Here is an 18,793-nt window from a genome sequence, read left to right as displayed (position 1 = left end):
CTCACAGCAATTCAGTAATGTGGCAGGATACAAAATCAATGCACAGAAATCAGTTGCTTTCCTAAGCACTAATGATGAAACTATAGAAAGGGAAATTAAAGAACTGATTCCATTTACTATAGCACCAAGAACCATAACATACCTGGGAATAAACCTAACCAGAGAGGTAAAGGATCTGTACTCAAGGAGCTACAGAACACTTATGAAAGAAATTGAAGAAGACACAAAAAGATGGAAAAGCATTCCATGCTCATGGATTGGAAGAATAAACATTGTTAAAATGTCTATGCTGCCCAGAGCAATCTATACTTTGAATGCCATTCCGATCAAAATTCCACCGGCATTTCTCAAAGAGCTGGAGCAAACAATCCTAAAATTTGTATGGAATCAGAAGAGACCCCGAATTGCTAAGGAAACGTTGAAAAAGAAAAACAAAGCTGGGGGCATCACATTGCCTGATTTCAAGCTTTACTACAAAGCTGTGATCACCAAGACAGCATGGTACTGGCACAAAAACAGACACAGAGACCAATGAAACAGAGTAGGGCATCCAGATATGGACCCTCAACTCTATGGTCAAATAATCTTTGACAAAGCAGGAAATAATATCCACTGGAAAAAAGACAGTCACTTCAATAAATGGTGCTGGGAAAATTGGACAGCTATGTAGAAAAAACCGAAACTCAACCATTCTCTTACACCGTACACAAAGATGAACTAAAAATGGATGAAAGACTGCAACGTGAGACAGGACTTCATCAAAATCCTAGAGGAGAACATAGACAGTAACCTTTTCAACATCGGCCACAGCAACTTCTTTCAAGACACATCTCCAAAGGCAGCGGAAACAAATGCATGGAGCACTGGGTGTTATACACAAACAGTGAATCATGGAACACTACATCAAAAACTAATGATATACTATATGGTGACTAACATAATAGAAATGAATAAATAAATAAATAAATAAATAATTTAAGGATTAAAAAAATTAGATGTGTTTCTTTAATAAGAACTAAATAACAAGATCCAGGTCTAATAGTTGTCTTAATTTTGAAGTAATGACAAATGTAATATAAATTTTCAGACATGCACAATGACAACAAGAGTGATTGATGGTTCCATGATCACGTCTAAAGGACAGAGTTGAAAAAAAAGTGGGGAGGGGGCAGAATAATCAAATCAGTTCATTTTTTTCCTCTGATGAAGCTCCCGAATTATAAAGCAAATATAAGATACTTCCTTTCAGTGAGGCTGGAATTTGCAAGAGGGATTCCAGCCTAGGGCTTTCAGCATGTTTATGTAAAGTTGGCTATACAAGGTGAATCACTGCCTAACAACTTAGATCTCTGGCTATACCCTCTAGTCACTCTGCAAAGTAATGGAGCGGGGCAGGAGGGAACCCAGTGATGTCTGGTCACCAAGGCAAAGCAACTTTGGAGGGGAAGTGGGAAACTGACACAGAGATAAAGCAAGCACTAAGACATTTAAGGGCTCAGAGTGCTCTCCATCCTATTCCCATCCACAACACGGGATGTGACCAGACTAGCATGGGGAGTCTGGGGCCAGAACTGTGGAGGTATTTTCCCTACGAGTTCTCCATCAATTGTCCCCTCTACCAGATTCCCACCCTCAGGACTGATATTCAAAACGGAATCCTAGAGGTCTGCTGCTGTGACAGACATTACTTAATTCAGTTGCTAGACTGTGTGGAGGTCACAGAGGTTTTAGAGGCAGGATTAAGGCAGGGGCTCTTCAAGGCGCCAGGGTGACTCTATCGTTAAGCATCTGCCTTTGACTCAGGTCATGATCCCAGGGTCCTGGGATCGAGCCCTGCATTGGGCTCCCTGCTCTGCAGGAAGCCTGCTTCTCCCTCACCCACTCCCCCTGCTTGTGTTCCCTCTCTCACTGTCTCTGTCAAATAAATAAATACAATCTTCAAAAAAAAAAGATTTAAGGCAGTGGCTCTTCATCAACTGTCACAGAGTAGATTCAGCTCCTCTGTTAACAACCAGGATAGCTGTACCAGTACACATCTCCCCAAAGGTAGAATAGGGAGAGATAGTAGAACCTCCTGAAGGCTTTATGAATGAACATTGGGCAAATGGTTGATGCCTGCATTCATGGGACATCTCACCAATTTCACAGATGGAAATTTCTCCTCTTGACACAAGATAAGGTCCAAAAGAGATTCTGGCATGCCAGTAGAAGCAGCTTTTCAAATTTAGACTCTAGAAAGCTGCTTAACTATGAAAGTAGGGCTATACTGGGGTTAAAATCCTAATTCCCCATCTCTTTGACATCCAGGAAGGAACAAAGAAAGCAAGCAACCTGAGATGGGGACCAAATGGTATTAAACCCACACTCCCAGCTGCCCCAGATCTGAACACTGAGGCCTATCTGTTTGGTAGAGCTCTCTCTCACTCTCTGAATGGGACACCCACCCCCCAAGGATCCTCCTTGTATAGACTCAGTCTTCAATTTATACCCTAATTCAATTCTTCTTCCCATGAAGAGAAAGTCTCCAACTAGAGAAGGAAATTGGATAACTTAGATCCTTGAGGCACAGGGAAAAACATCCCTGGGCTACACATGGGGCTCCTGAGCAAGAAGAGGGGACGTGAGCCCTTTTTACAACAAACATTCATTTTTTATTAAATTTCTAATCAAATACTATAATAATTTCTTTTCTTTTATAAAAAGCTAAATATTTACAAGACTATCAATTTGGGAAAAGACAAACAAAAGAGTAAAAAAGAGAAGTGATCAAAAGACAAATTCAAAGACAGAATAAATAACAGCTTATTTCAATGCCTGCCTGGCCCTGGGGGCCGCTGCCAACACGCCAGCTCCTCAGCCTCAGACTTAGCAGTAGTTCAGCATCTCCTCTAGCTTCAACATGTCCAAGGGGGGGATTTTGGTGACCTCAAAGAAGACCCTGCAAAGGAAGAGGGGTCAGCTTAGCATAAAATAAGCCAAAGAAAACAGAATCCTTGAAATAAGTATAACATAGGACCCTTGGTTCCCTATGTTGGTTTAACCCTAGATCAGAAAGTAAGGCGAACAGTACTGAATCTTTCTTTTTCCTTGAGTGAGGCTAGTCTGTGCCTCCTCATGGCTGAGCACAAACCCCTCCTCAATTGGAGCTTGGTACTTACTGGTGAGAATATTTGGAATGCACTGTCTTGAGCTTGTTGCAAGGACGCAATGTCAGCAAGGTGTTTAGCTGCTTGACCAAGGGGTGAAGATCAGAGGTTTTGTAGCCACTGTAATACTCCAGGGCAGGAGCCTGGAAGAAGCAAAATGAACAGTGACTTTTACCACAGAAAGCAGACCCTTCCTCTATCTCTACTATCCCAAGTCCAGACTTTGTATACATGGCATAGGCAGAGAAGATGGTTAAACATTTCAAAAACTCATACAGCACAGACACTGACCAGTAAGTATAGAGAACTTCCTAGAAGACACTAGGCTCCAGCTGCAAACTAATGGTATGGCTATCCAGATGTATGTAAGTACCATATATCCACAGGTACCAGCTGGATATTAGCCCTGGTTGTAGGTATTCGTGTAAGCTGAAATCCAGTGAAGAATCTAAGGAATGTAACTGACTTTGTAATTTACTCACTCTCAGGTCAAGAGCCAACGGCCAGGCAAACCTCAAAACAAACTTAAGATCCCAAGTCAACAGACAATGGGAATTTAAGGTAGTTTCTCTTCTCTGGCTCTAAGAGCTATCGCTCTATGCATTTATTTTCTCATTCAATTTTATGGATGCTTATTATGTGGCAGAAGTGATACAGCAGGGCGTTTAAGAGCAAAGGTTCCCGAGGCAAATGGCTTGCGTTCAAATTCAAGCTCCACCAACAGCATGGACTTGAGCCAGTTATTAATTTCTTTGTGCCCCAGTTTCCCACTATGCCAAATGGAGATCATTACAGTAATTGCATCATAGAAGTGGATGAGTTAAGGTGTGCACACAAGGCACAATGGAACAGAGCCTAGCACAAAGTGAGTGCCCAAACGAGGCTAGCTAGGATTACTAGTGCCAAGCTCTGTGTAGGCTGCTGTGAATACAAAGATCACCAAGTCCCCTGCCCCTAAGGAATGTGTAGTTGGGGAGACTGCCATGCACACAGAGAATTACAGAATGTGTGGGAATGTCTACGATGGAAGTGAGAAAGGGACACTGGAGAAACAGAGCAGCAGGACCCATGAACTTTGGCCAGGAGAATCACAGAAAGCTTTGTAGAGGACAGCCCATCTACAGTGGGTGGAAAGACAAGTGGGAGCTCCATAGGTAAGAAGAGAAGGTTTATTCTATAAGGCAATGGTTTTCTAAAAGTGTCTTAAATTACTTTCCCCAAACTCCCTCCCCCCGCTCAAATATCTTACATGGCAGCCCAAATATCTACCTGGAATTGGGAGTGAGAGCTAACAAGCCCACCAATTTGGATCCCTTCACTTTTTACATGGCCCGGGAGATACTTCTACAGGAATCCCAGGGCTCTACTGAATATTGTTTAGAAACCACTGCCACCAGTAAAGGGCAATCATTGACATGCTGAACAGGGAAGTAACACATTATATTCACTGTGTCAAATAAAATTAATGGAACCATTGTCATTGCACAGGTTCAGGCCCCAGTGCTTCATCTTGACTATTACGAAGCTTACTAGCTATTGTTCCCACTTTTATACTCAGTGGTGTTTCCACTTTTATACTACCTCTCATTTAATTCACCTTCTGTACTGCAAACTAGTGCTGCCCTGCCTCAAAACCTTCCAATGCCTTCATATAAAGGAGGTCTCTCCACTTGGTATCCTAGGTCTCTCACAATCTGACTACACCCTACCATTCCAGTCTCATCTCTCACCACTCCCTATTAATATATCCTCTGCTTGCTTTATAGGAAGTGCTTTATTCTGCCCTAAATACATCACACTCTTCTCATTGCCTTCACATCAGGTCAATTATCATTCTCTTTACCTAGAATGTCTTCTCTCACAGGTACCTACTCATCTTTCAAGACCCAACTCAAAAGTCACCTCCGCTGTGAAGCCTTTCTTCTCTATAGAAGGAGTATACATAGCATAGAGGACAGTGGGGCCATCCTACCCGAGTTCAGATCAGGGCTGACACTCAGCTGATACTCACTGGTGCAACCATGCCAAGGGTGAAAACACAGAACTATTTCTATACTGGCTGGCAGGCAGTTTGCTGCCCTGAGTCCCTCAGTTGTCCCCCTCAGCACCTACCACATTTCCCCAGGATCTAAAGATCAAAGCCTGGCACAGCATGGGGACTCTCCAGGGCCACATTACCAAAGCAATGGCCACATCAATTCTGATGATATGTAGATATCCAATTTGAACGCTACTCTTAATCCCCAAAAACTAGCTCTGCCTCTCATTAGCAAAAATAGGAAGTTATTTCTTATCTGTAAAGTAGGGATAACAGTACTGATCTTGTGAAGATTAAATGAGTTAATATACAAAGTGCTCAGATCACTGTCTAATCACTAAATTTTAGCCATTTTTTTCCTTTTTGTCATCATCATTGCCATTTACTGAATGCTTTTTCTGTCCCAAGAAATTTCAGTATGACTTGTCCAAGTTCACACAACTGTTTATAGCAATCTCAGTACAGAGAAGTTTTCCCAAGAGCAGTGGCTGCAGGACTTCCAAGTTGGAGGGGCTTACAAGTGAGTTTTATTTGTACCGGAGAAGGAGGCTTTAGGGACCTTCCTCTTCAGAGAAGACCACTATACTATACCTCGGAGTCCTCCATTATACACAAGGACAGTTGCTTTCATGACTCTGGGTCTGTGCTTCTCAAATTCTGTTCCAATGAGCTCTCTTGGGGAAGTGGGGGGCAACCTTGTTGGGGGGACTGCAAGGGGCATGGGTGGACTGAGGTCAGGTAAGAAGGGGGCCCATCCTACCACCTGTTGCAACCAGAATTATTTCATATTAATCTGTTTTACAATATCATGTTTTCAAGTAAGCTTTCTTTGGAATAAAGAGTACTGTGACTAAGGAAAATAAAATAAAACCCTTTAAGCAGCCAGGCTCCTAACATGTCCTAACTCCTAACATGTAAAAGAATTTATAACTATGGGTGCATGGCAGTTTTATCACTGAGTTTCCCATGACCCCACTTTACACCTTCCACCTGAACTGACCCCGTGTTTTCTTGCTTTTAACTGATGTATAGGTGACATACAATACTATATTAGCTTCAGGTGTATAACACAGCGATTCTGTGTTCATATATTACGAAACACTCACCATATAAGTGTAGTCACCATCTGTCACCATACAGTGTCATTACAATGTTACTGACTATACCTCCTATGCTGTACTTTACATCCCCAAGACTTATTTATTTTGTAACTGCAAAACTGTACCTTTTAATCCCCTACACTTATTTTGCCCTTCCCTCCCCGCCCTTCTCCCCTCACTAGTTTGTTCTCTATATTTATAAATCTGTTCCTGTTTTTTTTTAATTTTTTAAAAGATTTTAATTATTTATCTGAGACAGAGAGTGAGAAAGAGAGAGAGAGAGCAAGAGCACAAACTGGGCAAGCAGCAGATGGAGAAACAGGCTCCCCACTGAGCAGGGAGCCTGACATGCAGCTCGATCCCAGGACCCTGGGATCATGACCTGAGCCAAAGGCAGATGTTTAACCAACTGAGCCACCAAGTGCCCCCTGTTTTGTTTTTTTAGACCCCACATATAAGTGAAATAATACATTTGTCTTTCTCTGACTTATTTCACTTAGTATAATATCCTCTAGGTCTATTCATGTTGTCACAAATTGTAAGATTTTATTCTTTATGGCTAAGCAATATCCCTCTGTATGTGTGTGTGTGCGTGTGTGTATGTACACACCACATCTTCTTTATTCATTCATCCATCGACGGACACTTAGGTTGCTGACTCTGTGCTTTTAAAGCTCTACTCCATGTCCCCAGCAAGTGCTTACCCAGTGTCCAAGCTTCTTCATGTAGAGGGCCAGGAGGAAGGAGCCAGCAGCTAGCTTGGAAGCCCTCTCCTGGACATAGTCGTATTCCTGTAGAGTCATCTCACAGATAAAGCGGGACAAAGTCAGCGTCTTCATGCTGGCACGGAGACACTAAAGGTAGCAACAAGACTTGCTCAGCAATCAATTCGGAAAAGCAGCACCTAGCAGAAGACCCTCTGTATCCACTCTCTCCAGTTATCCCACCTCAGGCCTAAATGGCTCTCTGCCTGAACAATTCACTTCTCTTGTCACCATGACTCACACTAAGGACCCTACCCCCAAAAGCACAGAATCTTTCAGGCAGGGATTCTGAAATCAGCCAATGGGCTTTGCTACCTTTAGAATTTTTAACCAAATTATCAAGTGTCCTTGTGGTACCTTCCCCCCAACCTCCCTGTTCTTTGTAAGTTATCCTTTTAAGAGCCAAAGCCTTCCAATTATAACTTTGCACCTGGCTCCACCCCAGAAATATTCCATGCTCCAAGAGAATTTCCATTTTCTTGACTGAATCTTTTTTAGAAATTATAACTTATAAACACAAAGAAGAAAGTACACACATGTACTTGCAGAATACAATAAATAATTATAAAGTGACCTCACCTGTAACCAATACTAAGATGAAGGAAGAGAACTTTACCAGCATCTCCTCCCAACTTCCCACATGTCCCTTCCTGATCAAAGACTCTTCTTCCCCTCCTCTACACTGCCTTCACCTCAAAATATAAAGGCACACAAAGAAAATCTTCAATTTTGTTTCTCCCACACATCATAAAGATGTTCAATCTAAGAGGGTGGATTGAAGAAGAAATTCGCTTCGCCCCTGTTGCCCCTTTCCCTTTCCCTACTGTTCAAGCAGCCGTTCTGGGTATGGAGGGGACCAACCCAATAGTGGGAGAATGAGGATACACCTCTTCCCTCTTACCCTAGCATATCTGCGCAGGAAATGATAGGCGATGGGAATGTTGATATCAAATTTGAGAGTTTGCAGGATGCTGATTTCCATGGTGAGCATCTCATCTCGCTGATAAATATCATCACAGATATATAGGAAGTCATCCACACAAGGTGGGCAGGACTCCTACGGGTGGGGAGGAGGGATAGTCAGAACAAGGCCAAGAAAGCCCACTGCTCTGTGCTTTGAGATAAAAGGCAGTGGGGGAGAGAAGTGAAAGATAGGAGGCAATAACATTTCCCAGCATAAAACTTCAGGCTTGCTCTGAGAGCAAACTTCTGGTTGATTTGAGTAGCCCTTCTGAAAAACAAAATCAGAGACAGAGGAGAGATCTGCCCCCAAAACTGCACCACAGGAGAGAGAATCAGGCCTTGGGGGCGGGGGGAGTAGATTCTTACACAGTCCGGAGTGGCATCATAAGGCACAGGAACCCAGAGCAATGATCTCTTTTCTAATGAGTGAAAGCTGGGAATGGGAAATCTAAGACCTGCTCTGGGGGAAGGGAGGAAAGAAGACGACAGAAAGGGGAGCTAGCAGTGGAAAACAAGATAGCACTTTGTTTCACAGTCTAAGAAATGAACAAGGACGTTTGGGAAGGGGGCGGCCCTCAGGTAGCAGGCAGTGAGAGACAGGCAGACAAGCACGGGGAGAGCCCAAGCAGAGACTGAGGACTGCAGGGGGTTTGGGGGAGGAAATGCTCATGGGGCCAGATGAGGATGATCCAGACCAGGCCAAGGGTGAGAAGAACCCTTAACTGGGAAGCACCTTATTATGTCCTGCCCTCTGCGGGGTGAACCGTGGTTTGGGGAAGAGGAATAGGAAGCGGGAAGACTCCCGAATCTTCTATCCAGCTGTATCCAACAGCCCACGCCAGCATTCTTTCCACACCTTTCTTTGTCTTTCTATTTTGATATCTCGGACTAGATTAACCCTTAGTTTTACAGACAAGGAAATTTAGGCACAGAAAAAGAAGGCAAATTGCTCAAGTTCATACAGCAACCCAGGAGCAGCACCAGGAGAAGAAACTCTCCCTTCCTTTGCCCCACTCACTAGTGGTTCCTTTCTTTCTTCTCTTCTCATACCATCTCCACACTTCCCCTTGCAAAAGTCTTTCTGTACTTCTCAATCCTGTAAGAGGAAGACATCCCTTCTCCAAAAAACATAGTGGGGACCCTTCATCCTGATAACCACAACAGGGGTATTCTTGGTTCCCAGATTTGCTAGGAAGTGCCTCTTTGCACTTTGTTCCTCCTTAGGCTGTCAGCCAGGGACCCCCAACTTCTTTTTAATTCTCTTGAGGCTAAGGCATGGAGAGCTTAATACCTTAGTACTTAACACCCTGTGCTAAGCCTCAAGGATGGCCCTAGGGAGGAGAAGAAAAGAGGAGGGAGGAGAGAGAAGGAGAACAATGAATGAGCCAGGGAGTGTGTAATCAGGGAGGGAAATGAGCCAGAGAGGGAAGCAGCAAAGGAGGGAGCAAGGGAGAGAGTGAGAGAAGAGGAAGGGAAAAAGGGAAGGAGGAGGAAAGAGAGGAAGGAAGGGACAGAGGCAGGAAGTGAGTCAGGGAAGGTGGGTAGGAGGGAAAATAGCCAGGGACAGAGAGAGAAAGAGGATAGACTAGAGCAAGTGATAGTGGGTGGGAGGAAATGAACACTCCAGAGGAGAGGCAGCAATCAAGAGGGGGAGCTTAGAGGGAGCAGAGAGTGAGGGGGAGCAAGCGAACCAGGGAGCAAATGAGTAGGGAAGGAAGTGAACCCAAGAGGTAAATAGTAAGGGAAGGAGGAAAGGCAGAAGAGGGAAGACAGAGAAGAAGCAAGGGAAGAAGGAGATGAGAGAAAGAAGGTGGCAGGCAGCTAGAATTAGAGGGAGTCATGGTGCCAGGGTACCAGGAAGCAAGGGTGGGAGGTAGAGAGGGAAGGAGCATGTGAAGAAGGGAGAGAAGGAATAAACAGAAAAGGGAGGAGGGAAGGGATGGAAGAGGGAAGAAAAAGACAGGAAGGGAGAGCAGCATGAAAAGAATGAGGTAGGGAGTGAGGAGAGATGGGACAGAGAGAAGAGAGCAAAGGAAGGGAAAATAAAGGGGGGAAAGGAGTAAGGGAGGGAGGAAAGAGGATGGAATGGTCCAGAGTGAGGGAGGAAGGTGGAAGGGGTAAGGTGGCAGGAAAAGAGACACAGAAGGAGGGATGGCTGGAAGAAGGGTAGGAGAAAGGGAGAGAGGGAACTAGGGAGGGAAGGAAGAAGCGATACAGGAAGGAAACCCAGTTTGTAGTGAATGAGTGCAGGAGGCAGGGATGGAAGAATCAAGGGAGGGATGAGGGAGGGATTGAGAGAAGGCTGGAAAAAGGAAGAGAGTTAAGGAGCAAGGGTAGAAGTGAAGCAAGGAGGGAAGAAACGCAAGAGCTGCAAGAAAGGGAGGCAAGTAAGAAGCAAAAGAGGGAGGACTGGAATGAGGGAGGGAGGGAGTACAGGAGTAAGGGAGGCAAGAAGCAAGTTAAGGGTAAAGCTGGGGAGGGAGCAAGTCAGGGAGCACAAAAACCCACAGTTCTGAAGCTCTTTAAATTCAGTAAAAGTTGCTACCCCTCTGCTTCTAAACCCCAAGATTTCACACAAGTAGCCTATCCATGGAAATATCACAGTTGAACAGGATCATTTAGCATCTGAGGAAGAGGAAAGACTCAAAGAAATTAGATGGTTTACGTTTATGAAAGAAAGGCCAGTGGGGCACCTGGGTGGCTCAGTCAGTTACGTGGCTGACTCTTGATTTCAGCTCAGGTCATGATTTTAGGGTCCTGGAATCAAGCCCCACATGTGAGGGAGTCTGCTTCTAGAGTCACCCTCTTTCTCTGCCCCTCCCTCTATACTCTCTCCCCCTAAAGTGAATGGATAAAACTTCAAAGAAAGAAAAGAAAAGAAAAGCTACTTGCTTTTATAATGCTACTTCAAAAATAACCATTTCACCCAGACTCACTACCATCTGTAGCAGGCCATGTTCCCTTAAATGTCTCCAGCACTGAGGTTTGGAACTGCTTTCTTATCTATGCAGTTCAAGACTATGCAGTGGAGACTAGGTGGAGATGAAGTTGGTAGAAGAAGAAAAGAGTGCAGGGTAGGCAGAGAATTATGGATCAGAAGGAAGTACTTAACTAAGCACATGCCCAAATACACACATCCTCAAAGAAGAAGTGAAAGAACCCTGTGGACACCAGGAAACAAACATACCACCCTTGCCACCCAACACTAGCATCCCTCTGGGGAAGACCAACCAAAAAAAGGTAGGAGATATTATTTGTGTGTGTATGTATATAATTATACACACATACACACACACACACACACACACAGGCACACATATATGCAAATGTAAATGCATGTATGTGTGCGTGGGTGTATCTACATGTAGATGATGCATACGCATATACCTACTATATTCCCATTTATGTATACAAATACATACATATATATCAGACATGGCTAGAAACTTGATCATTTTTCTCCAGGGTCTATGAACTCAGGCTCACCTCAAATTTTGCTGCAATCAGAAATGCCGTGGAACCAAGGAGTTGTAGCTTGTCCCTCTTGCATACTACCTCCATAAGGTAGTGATCCACCAGTTTCACTGCCAAGTACAGGGTCTCATGACTCATCTCAAAGGTCATCTGGAGGAAGACACAAACAGGAATCTGCCATATGGTCCCACCCCAAGGTCACAACCAGTAGATCTAAACTATCTGGTCTGTGGCATTAAGGACTGTGGAATTACCAGAACTGGCCAGCTGAGACTCAGCTACAAATGTGGGAAGTGCTTCAGCTAGGTACCTAACTAGACCTCCTGTGCCTCTAAGGACCCCAGCATTATCCATCCCTACACATTTAGGTAGATGACCAGTCCTATAAATTAGAGAGAGATGCTCTGCCTTCTCTAGGAGCACCTTGAATGAACACACCCTCTCTCCTTAATCTCCAATACTTAGATTCTTGCTTTCCCCATCTGCTACTACATTATACAGTGAACTCCCCCAAAGAGATCATGTTCTTTTACCTCTAAAATACAGAGACTCATTTATTAGTTTATTCATTCAGTAGTGTCTCTTCCCAATTAGATACGTTATTAGAATATATGGATTGGAAGAAAGTACCAATAGCACCATTTGGAAGTGAGCTGAGGGATTGGAGAAGCCAGAAGGAGATTAAAGCATTAGTAGTATAATCCTCCTTCCTTTTTTTTTCTCTTGTCTGTCCTTGCCTTGCCTTCACCAACTCCAAGAAATTACCTCCTAGAACTCTAGACCCAGTGTTAGTTCCAGCCCACAGAGCATCTTTGAGCAAATTAGAGAAAAAAAGTGACATCTTTGGGAGAATGCAGCCCTGCAGGCACACATCTTATCAAGTAAATGATACCTTTATATGAATTAGCAAACGGTCCCTCTGCCTCAAAGCAGAGCAGCTCCATAGCCAAAACGTACAGCTTGACAAATGGTATGAGCTGGATTCCATCGCCCACTTTTGTCTTCCCTAGTAACCCTGCGTAGGCACAATCTGCACTACACACAGGGGTCCTCCCAATCCTCAGTGATGTTTCTTCCTCTCAACCCCTTAGGTTCTTAGATTCAAGAACAATAAAATCTATACTTATCCAACATCTCAACCAATGCAGGAATCTTCTCTTTAATGTCCCACCAAATAATTGTTCAGTTTCTGCTATAGGACCTCCAAATATAGCCTGATCTCTCTTTGAATGGTTTTAATGGAAAATTCTTTCTTATACTGAGTAGAAATCACCATCCTAGTAAAATTTCCTTGCTTCATTGGGCCTCCTTTTATGTAGGCTACTCTTATTGACTGAAGCCTAGATGTCCAAAAAGTAGGCCAATAAGAAGCATTGGGGAAACAGATGATTATCAGAAGATGGCTGAAAACATCAGTTCAGCAATAGATGCATTACATTTCTGAGTAACAGAAATACCAAGAAGCTGTTCTTATTGTTCCTGGGATATGGCCTTGGATCTTCTCAGAAATCCATCCTTACCAGCTTCCTATTGCAATGTAAAAAATTACCACACACTTAGTGGCTTAAAGCAACATAAATTCAATTATCTCACAGATCTCGAAGTAAAAAGTGCAAAATGGGACTCACTGGGCTAAAAAAAAAAAAAAAAAAACCCAAGGTGTTAAAAGGACTGGGTTTCTTTCTAGAGGTTCTAGTAAAAAAACCCTCTTCTAACTTCTGCGAGCTGCCCATATTCCTTGGTTTGTGGTCCCTTCCATCCTCAAGGCCAGCAGTCTTTCTCACACTGCATTACTCTCTGCCTCCCTCTTCCACACGTAAGAACCCTTGTGATTACACTGAGTCCATTTGGATAATCCAGGATAATAACTGTATCTTAAATTTGGCTGATTACAATCTTAATTCCATATTCTATTTTAATTTCCCTTTGCCACATAAAGTAACATATTCATAGATTCTGGGGATTAGGATATGAACATTTTATTCTGCCTACCACATTTTCCAAAGGAATGTTGTAAGAGATGGAGAGAGATCATGAAGATTAAGGGTAATGACTACCACTTTAAGTATCAAGAAATTGAGGTCAAGTAATTACCAAAAAAAAGACAGTAAGAATGAAAAGTAGCAGTTTTCTGAGGATGGTACCTCTGTGAGTAAATGACAAAGCCAATGCCTACATAGCCTCTTTCCAGTACGTCTCATAGGCACTTGGCCACCCATGTAACACGTTGTTATGAAATGGTTAACGTGTAAAATATGGGCAATATCTGAATGAATGGTTGAAATTTGGAGTCAATAAATATTTGAATCAGCAGCAGGGTCAGTGATAGCAATCCTCCTTCTTTGAATGTAAGACAGTACTCTTCTAACATAATTCTACCACTCAGGACTACGCAGAGCAGGTCTAATTGTTCTTATGACAGCCCTTCAGCTACTGAAGACAGTTTTCATGTCTCCTATAAATTTCCATTCTAGACCAAATAACTTGACTTCCTGTAACTATTCTTCACATGATATGGTTTTCTGTCACCTTAGCATCAGGCTCCAAATGAGGAGACTGACTTTGTGCCAGTTAGAGAAAAGTGGTAGTGCTCTAGATAATTCAAGAAGCTACAACAAAGAAAGAAGCCTTTCAACACTGTAGCAATGGTTTCTCCCTCACAACCACCCTTGGCTAGCACACCCTTCTAATTCTTCATAAACGATTATGCTCCTTACCTAGGGATGGGTAAGAAGGAACAAATGGGAATAAATAAGTAAATAACTATAGAAAATATAAAGAGTACTCTTGGTCTCAAAGGAGGAGACAAGTTTGACAAAATTTATCTCAAATTCCAAAACTCAAAAACCATCTTCTGCAAAGATGAATAAATGGAGAAAATCACCCATTTATATAAAAAAGAACAAGTAATTTTTCAAGAAGCAATGTTCTGAGAAACCAGAGCAAGTGTCTACTTGTGAAACCTTTCCACTTCAAAGAACTGAAATAAACTTAAAAAGTATACTCTTAACAAGATCTGAAAGGTCACTGTATGAAAAGAGAACAGATCCAGAAAGACTGGTTTCTGATGAAAATGTAATTACTTAATTAAAAATGTAATAGAGGAAGTGAATAGTACATTCGGTTATGACAAAAGTCAAATCAATAATTCCAAAGGCTGCTTTAAAAAATTCTCCCAGAACTGAGAGGTAAGAGAGAGTTGAAGATAATAAATGAAAACCTGAGACACAAGAACAGATTCTGGAGATATATACACACACATGCACATACACACACACTCAGAATGAGATAAGAGGCCGAAGAGAAATAAATAATAAAAATTTCTCTGAGCCAGTCTCTCCTCTAGCCATCCAAGATACCAAAAGGGAAGAAAGCTGGGGGGAAGAATGTGGCCTCAGCCCCTGATATTGTGAAGAAGCAGGAGGCCAAGAAGGTGGTCAATCCCCAATTTTAGAAAAGGTCCAAGAATTCTGGCATTTGACAGGACATCCAGCCCAAAAGGGACCTCACCCACTTTGTCAAATGGCCCTGCTGCGTCAGGCTGCAGCAGCAAAAGGCTATCCACTATAAATGTCTAAAAGCGCCTCCTGTGATTAATGAGTTCACTCAGGCCTTGGACCACCAAAGAGCTACTAAACTGCTTAAGCTGGCCCACAAATATGGACCAGAGACCAAGCAAGAGAAGAAGCAGGGATTGTTGGCCCAGACTGAGGAGAAAGCTACTGGCAAAGAGGATGTCCCCACTAAGAAGCTGCCTGTCCTTCTAGTTGGGGTTAATACTATCACCACCTGGTGGAAAACAGGAAGGTTCAACTAGTAGTGATTGCACATGATGTGGATCCCATTAAGCTGGTTGTCTTCATGCCTTCCCTGTGTTGTAAGATGGGGGCTCCCTACCGCATTATCAAGGGGAAGGCAGGCTGAGGTGTCTGGTCTGCAGGAAGACCTGCACCACTGTCACCTTCACACAGGCTAACTCAGAAGACAAAGAAGCTCTGACTAAGCTGGTAGAAGCTATTAGGACCAATTACAACGACAGGTAGGATGAGATCCACCGTCACTGGAGAGGTAATGTCCTGGATCTAAAGTTGGTGGTTTGTTTCATTCTTCTACATATAGCTGTCCAGTTTTTCCAGCACCATTTATTGAAGAGACTGTCTTTTTTCCACTGTATATTTTTTTCCTGTTTTGTCGAAGATTATTTGCCCATAGAGTTGAGGGTCCATATCTGGGCTCTCTACTCTGGTCCACTGGTCTATGTGTCTGTTTTTATGCCAGTATCATGCTGTCTTGGTGATCACAGCTTTGTAGTAAAGCTTGAAATCAGGTAACGTGATGCCCCCAGTTTTATTTTTGTTTTTCCAACATTTCCTTAGGGATTCGGGGTCTCTTCTGATTCCATACAAATTTTAGGATTATTTGGTCCAGCTCTTTGAAAAATACCAGTGGAATTTTGATCGGAATGGCATTAAAAGTATAGATTGCTCTAGGCAGTATAGAAATTTTAACAATGTTTATTCTTCCGATCCAAGAACATGGAATGGTCTTGACCATTCTCTTACACCGTACACAAAGATAAACTCAAAATGGATAAAAGACCTCAACATGAAACAGGAATCTATCAGAATCCTAGAGGAGAACATAGGCAGTAACCTCTTCGCTATCAGCCACAGCAACTTCTTTCAAGATATGTTTCCAAAGGCAAAGGAAACAAAAGCGAAAATGAATTTTTCAGACTTCATCAAGATCAAAGGCTTCGGCACAGCAAAGGAAACAGTCAACAAAACAAAGAGGCAACCCACGGAATGGGAGAAGATATTTGCAAATGACAGTACAGACAAAAGTTTGATATCCAGGATCTGTAAAGAACTCCTCAAACTCAACACACACAAAACAGACAATCAGATAAAAAAATGGGCAGAAGATATGAACAGACACTTCTCCAATGAAGACATACAAATGGCTATCAGACACATGAAAAAATGTTCATCATCACTAGCCATCAGGGAGATTCAAATTAAAACCACATTGAGATACCACCTTACACCACTTAGAATGGCCAAAATTAGCAAGACAGGAAACAACGTGTGTTGGAGAGGATGTGGAGAAAGGGGAACCCTCTTACACTGTTGGTGGGAATGCAAGTTGGTACAGCCACTTTGGACAACAGTGTGGAGATTCCTTAAGAAATTAAAAATAGAGCTTCCCTATGACCCTGCAATTGCACTACTGGGTATTTACCCCAAAGATACAGATGTAGTGAAAAGAAGGGCCATCTGTACCCCAATGTTTATAGCAGCAATGGCCACGGTCGCCAAACTGGAAAGAACCAAGATGCCCTTCAACGGATGAATGGATAAGGAAGATGTGGTCCATATACACTATGGAGTATTATGCCTCCATCAGAAAGGATGAATACCCAACTTTTGTAGCAACATGGACAGGACTGGAAGAGATTATGTTGAGTGAAATAAGTCAAGCAGAGAGAGTCAAGTATCACATGATTTCACTTATTTGTGGAGTATAACAAATAGCATGGAGGACAAGGGGAGATGGAGAGGAGAAGGGAGTTGAGGGAAATTGGAAGGGGAGGTGAACCATTAGAGACTATGGACTCTGAAAAACAATCTGAGGGTTTTGAAGGGGCGGGGGAGGGTGGGAGGTTGGGGGAACCAGGTGGTGGGTATTGGAGAGGGCACGGATTGCATGGAGCACTGGGTGTGGTGCAAAAACAATTAATACTGTTATGCTGAAAAGAAATAAAAAATTTAAAATAAAATAAAGTTGGTGGTTTGCATTGCCAAGTTGGAAAAAGCAAAGGTTAAAGAACTGGCCACCAAACTGGGCTAAGTGTATGCTGTTGAATTTTCTGAACATGAAAGTAATAAAAAGTTATCTTTCAAAAAAATTTTCTCTGAGCCAAAGAAAGATTGAATCTTCAGACTGAAAGGACTCATGATATACAGGACAAAATTAAGGAAAACATATTTATGTCAAAAACAATTATTGTAGGGAAGGTAATGTATTAAACAGTAATAATACATATCTAAAGGTCTCAGTTATCTTGACTAAAAATAGAAGCAGAAATAAACTAAAAGTGTGCAAACTATCTCATCGTACTTGAGAGGCAATTAAAAGAACAGGTTCACTAGAGAAGCTGATTAAATAATGGGCTATATCCATATAATAGAATATTATGCAACACTTTAAAAAGTAAGGTATATCTATAATTATATGGAAAGATTACTAAGACTTCTTATTTTTTTTAAAGATTTTATTTATTTATTTGAGATAGAGAGTACAATTAGGGGGAGCAGCAGGCAGAGGGAGAACCAGGGAGCCAACATGGGCTCAATCCCAGGACTCTGAGATCATGATCTGAGCTGAAGGCAGACGCTCAACCAACTGAGCCACCCAGGTGCCCCTACTAAGACATTCTTAAAACCACAAAATGCAAAGCAATATGTACAGCATGACCTATTAATATAACAATATCATAAAACCCACATTCATTAAAAAACTGCACTTTTATATGTATATATGCCTATATGAGTGTACATTCAAGCATTACTCATAAAATTTAAGATTTTTGAAGAAAGGATAGTCAAAACTTAATAAAAGTGATAATATACCCATAAGAGGATCTAGAAGGATACACACACTAAATTATTTATAGTTGTTACCTCTGATGAATAAGAAGAAAATGGTTGATTTTATTCATATACATATACACAAATCTATATGAATACATACACACATATTATAAGCATATATTAATTTATAGTTAAAAAATTGTATGGGGCAGAGGGTTTAAGGTGAGATGGAGGGGGTGAAGAAATGCCAGGAGAAATTAACTAAACAATGATTGTGGATGGTTACCACGCTGATCTTAGACTTTGATAAGCTAAGCAGAAAAATAAATTAGCATATAAATTATATAATATTATTAAGTCAAAATTAATTGATAGAATGATCTTTGTATTCTATAGAGAATACCTATTTTCTACAAACATCAGTGAATCATTTATAAAAATCCATTATGTCTGAAGCCATGAAGAAAATCTCATTAACTTAAGAAAAACAGAAATTATCATTCAGGTCACATTCTCAACACACAGTATGATAAATCTGGAAATTGTCAACAAAAGGATAAACCAAACAAAGTAAAGAAAAGCATTTTTAAAAAATGGTAAGCACTATTCTTAAAGAAAAAACACAACGAGGAAATAAAAATTGCAAACACAGATTACTGAGGAAAAAAACAAGATAGCTACAACACTATCAAAATTAATGAGATGTACTCAGAAA

The 18,793-nt window shown here is 41.9% G+C and overlaps 1 protein-coding gene and 1 pseudogene across 2 annotated transcripts in view; one reads left to right on the top strand and one right to left on the bottom strand.

Moving 5' to 3' along the window:
• Positions 1-2,718: 2,718 nt before the first annotated feature.
• The window catches only part of CCNB3 (cyclin B3), a 49,022-nt gene continuing 32,947 nt past the window's right edge, over positions 2,719-18,793 (bottom strand). For both annotated transcript variants that reach the window (XM_032842969.1, XM_032842970.1), the window contains exons 8-12: positions 11,498-11,635; positions 7,950-8,105; positions 6,989-7,138; positions 3,159-3,289; positions 2,719-2,938 (exon numbers count right to left, since the gene is read on the bottom strand). In XM_032842969.1, the coding sequence (XP_032698860.1) occupies positions 2,866-2,938; positions 3,159-3,289; positions 6,989-7,138; positions 7,950-8,105; positions 11,498-11,635 (648 nt within the window). In that variant the 3' untranslated portion in view covers positions 2,719-2,865. The remainder of the gene's footprint in view (positions 2,939-3,158; positions 3,290-6,988; positions 7,139-7,949; positions 8,106-11,497; positions 11,636-18,793) is intronic.
• On the top strand, positions 13,599-17,335 carry LOC116858276 (annotated as a pseudogene).

The sequence above is a fragment of the Lontra canadensis genome, unplaced genomic scaffold, assembly GCF_010015895.1.
Source record: "Lontra canadensis isolate GAN:19392208 unplaced genomic scaffold, GSC_riverotter_1.0 scaffold134, whole genome shotgun sequence".
Lineage (NCBI taxonomy): Eukaryota > Metazoa > Chordata > Mammalia > Carnivora > Mustelidae > Lontra > Lontra canadensis.
Note: the sequence above shows the minus strand (reverse complement) of the source record. Positions and strands in the feature narration are given on the sequence as shown.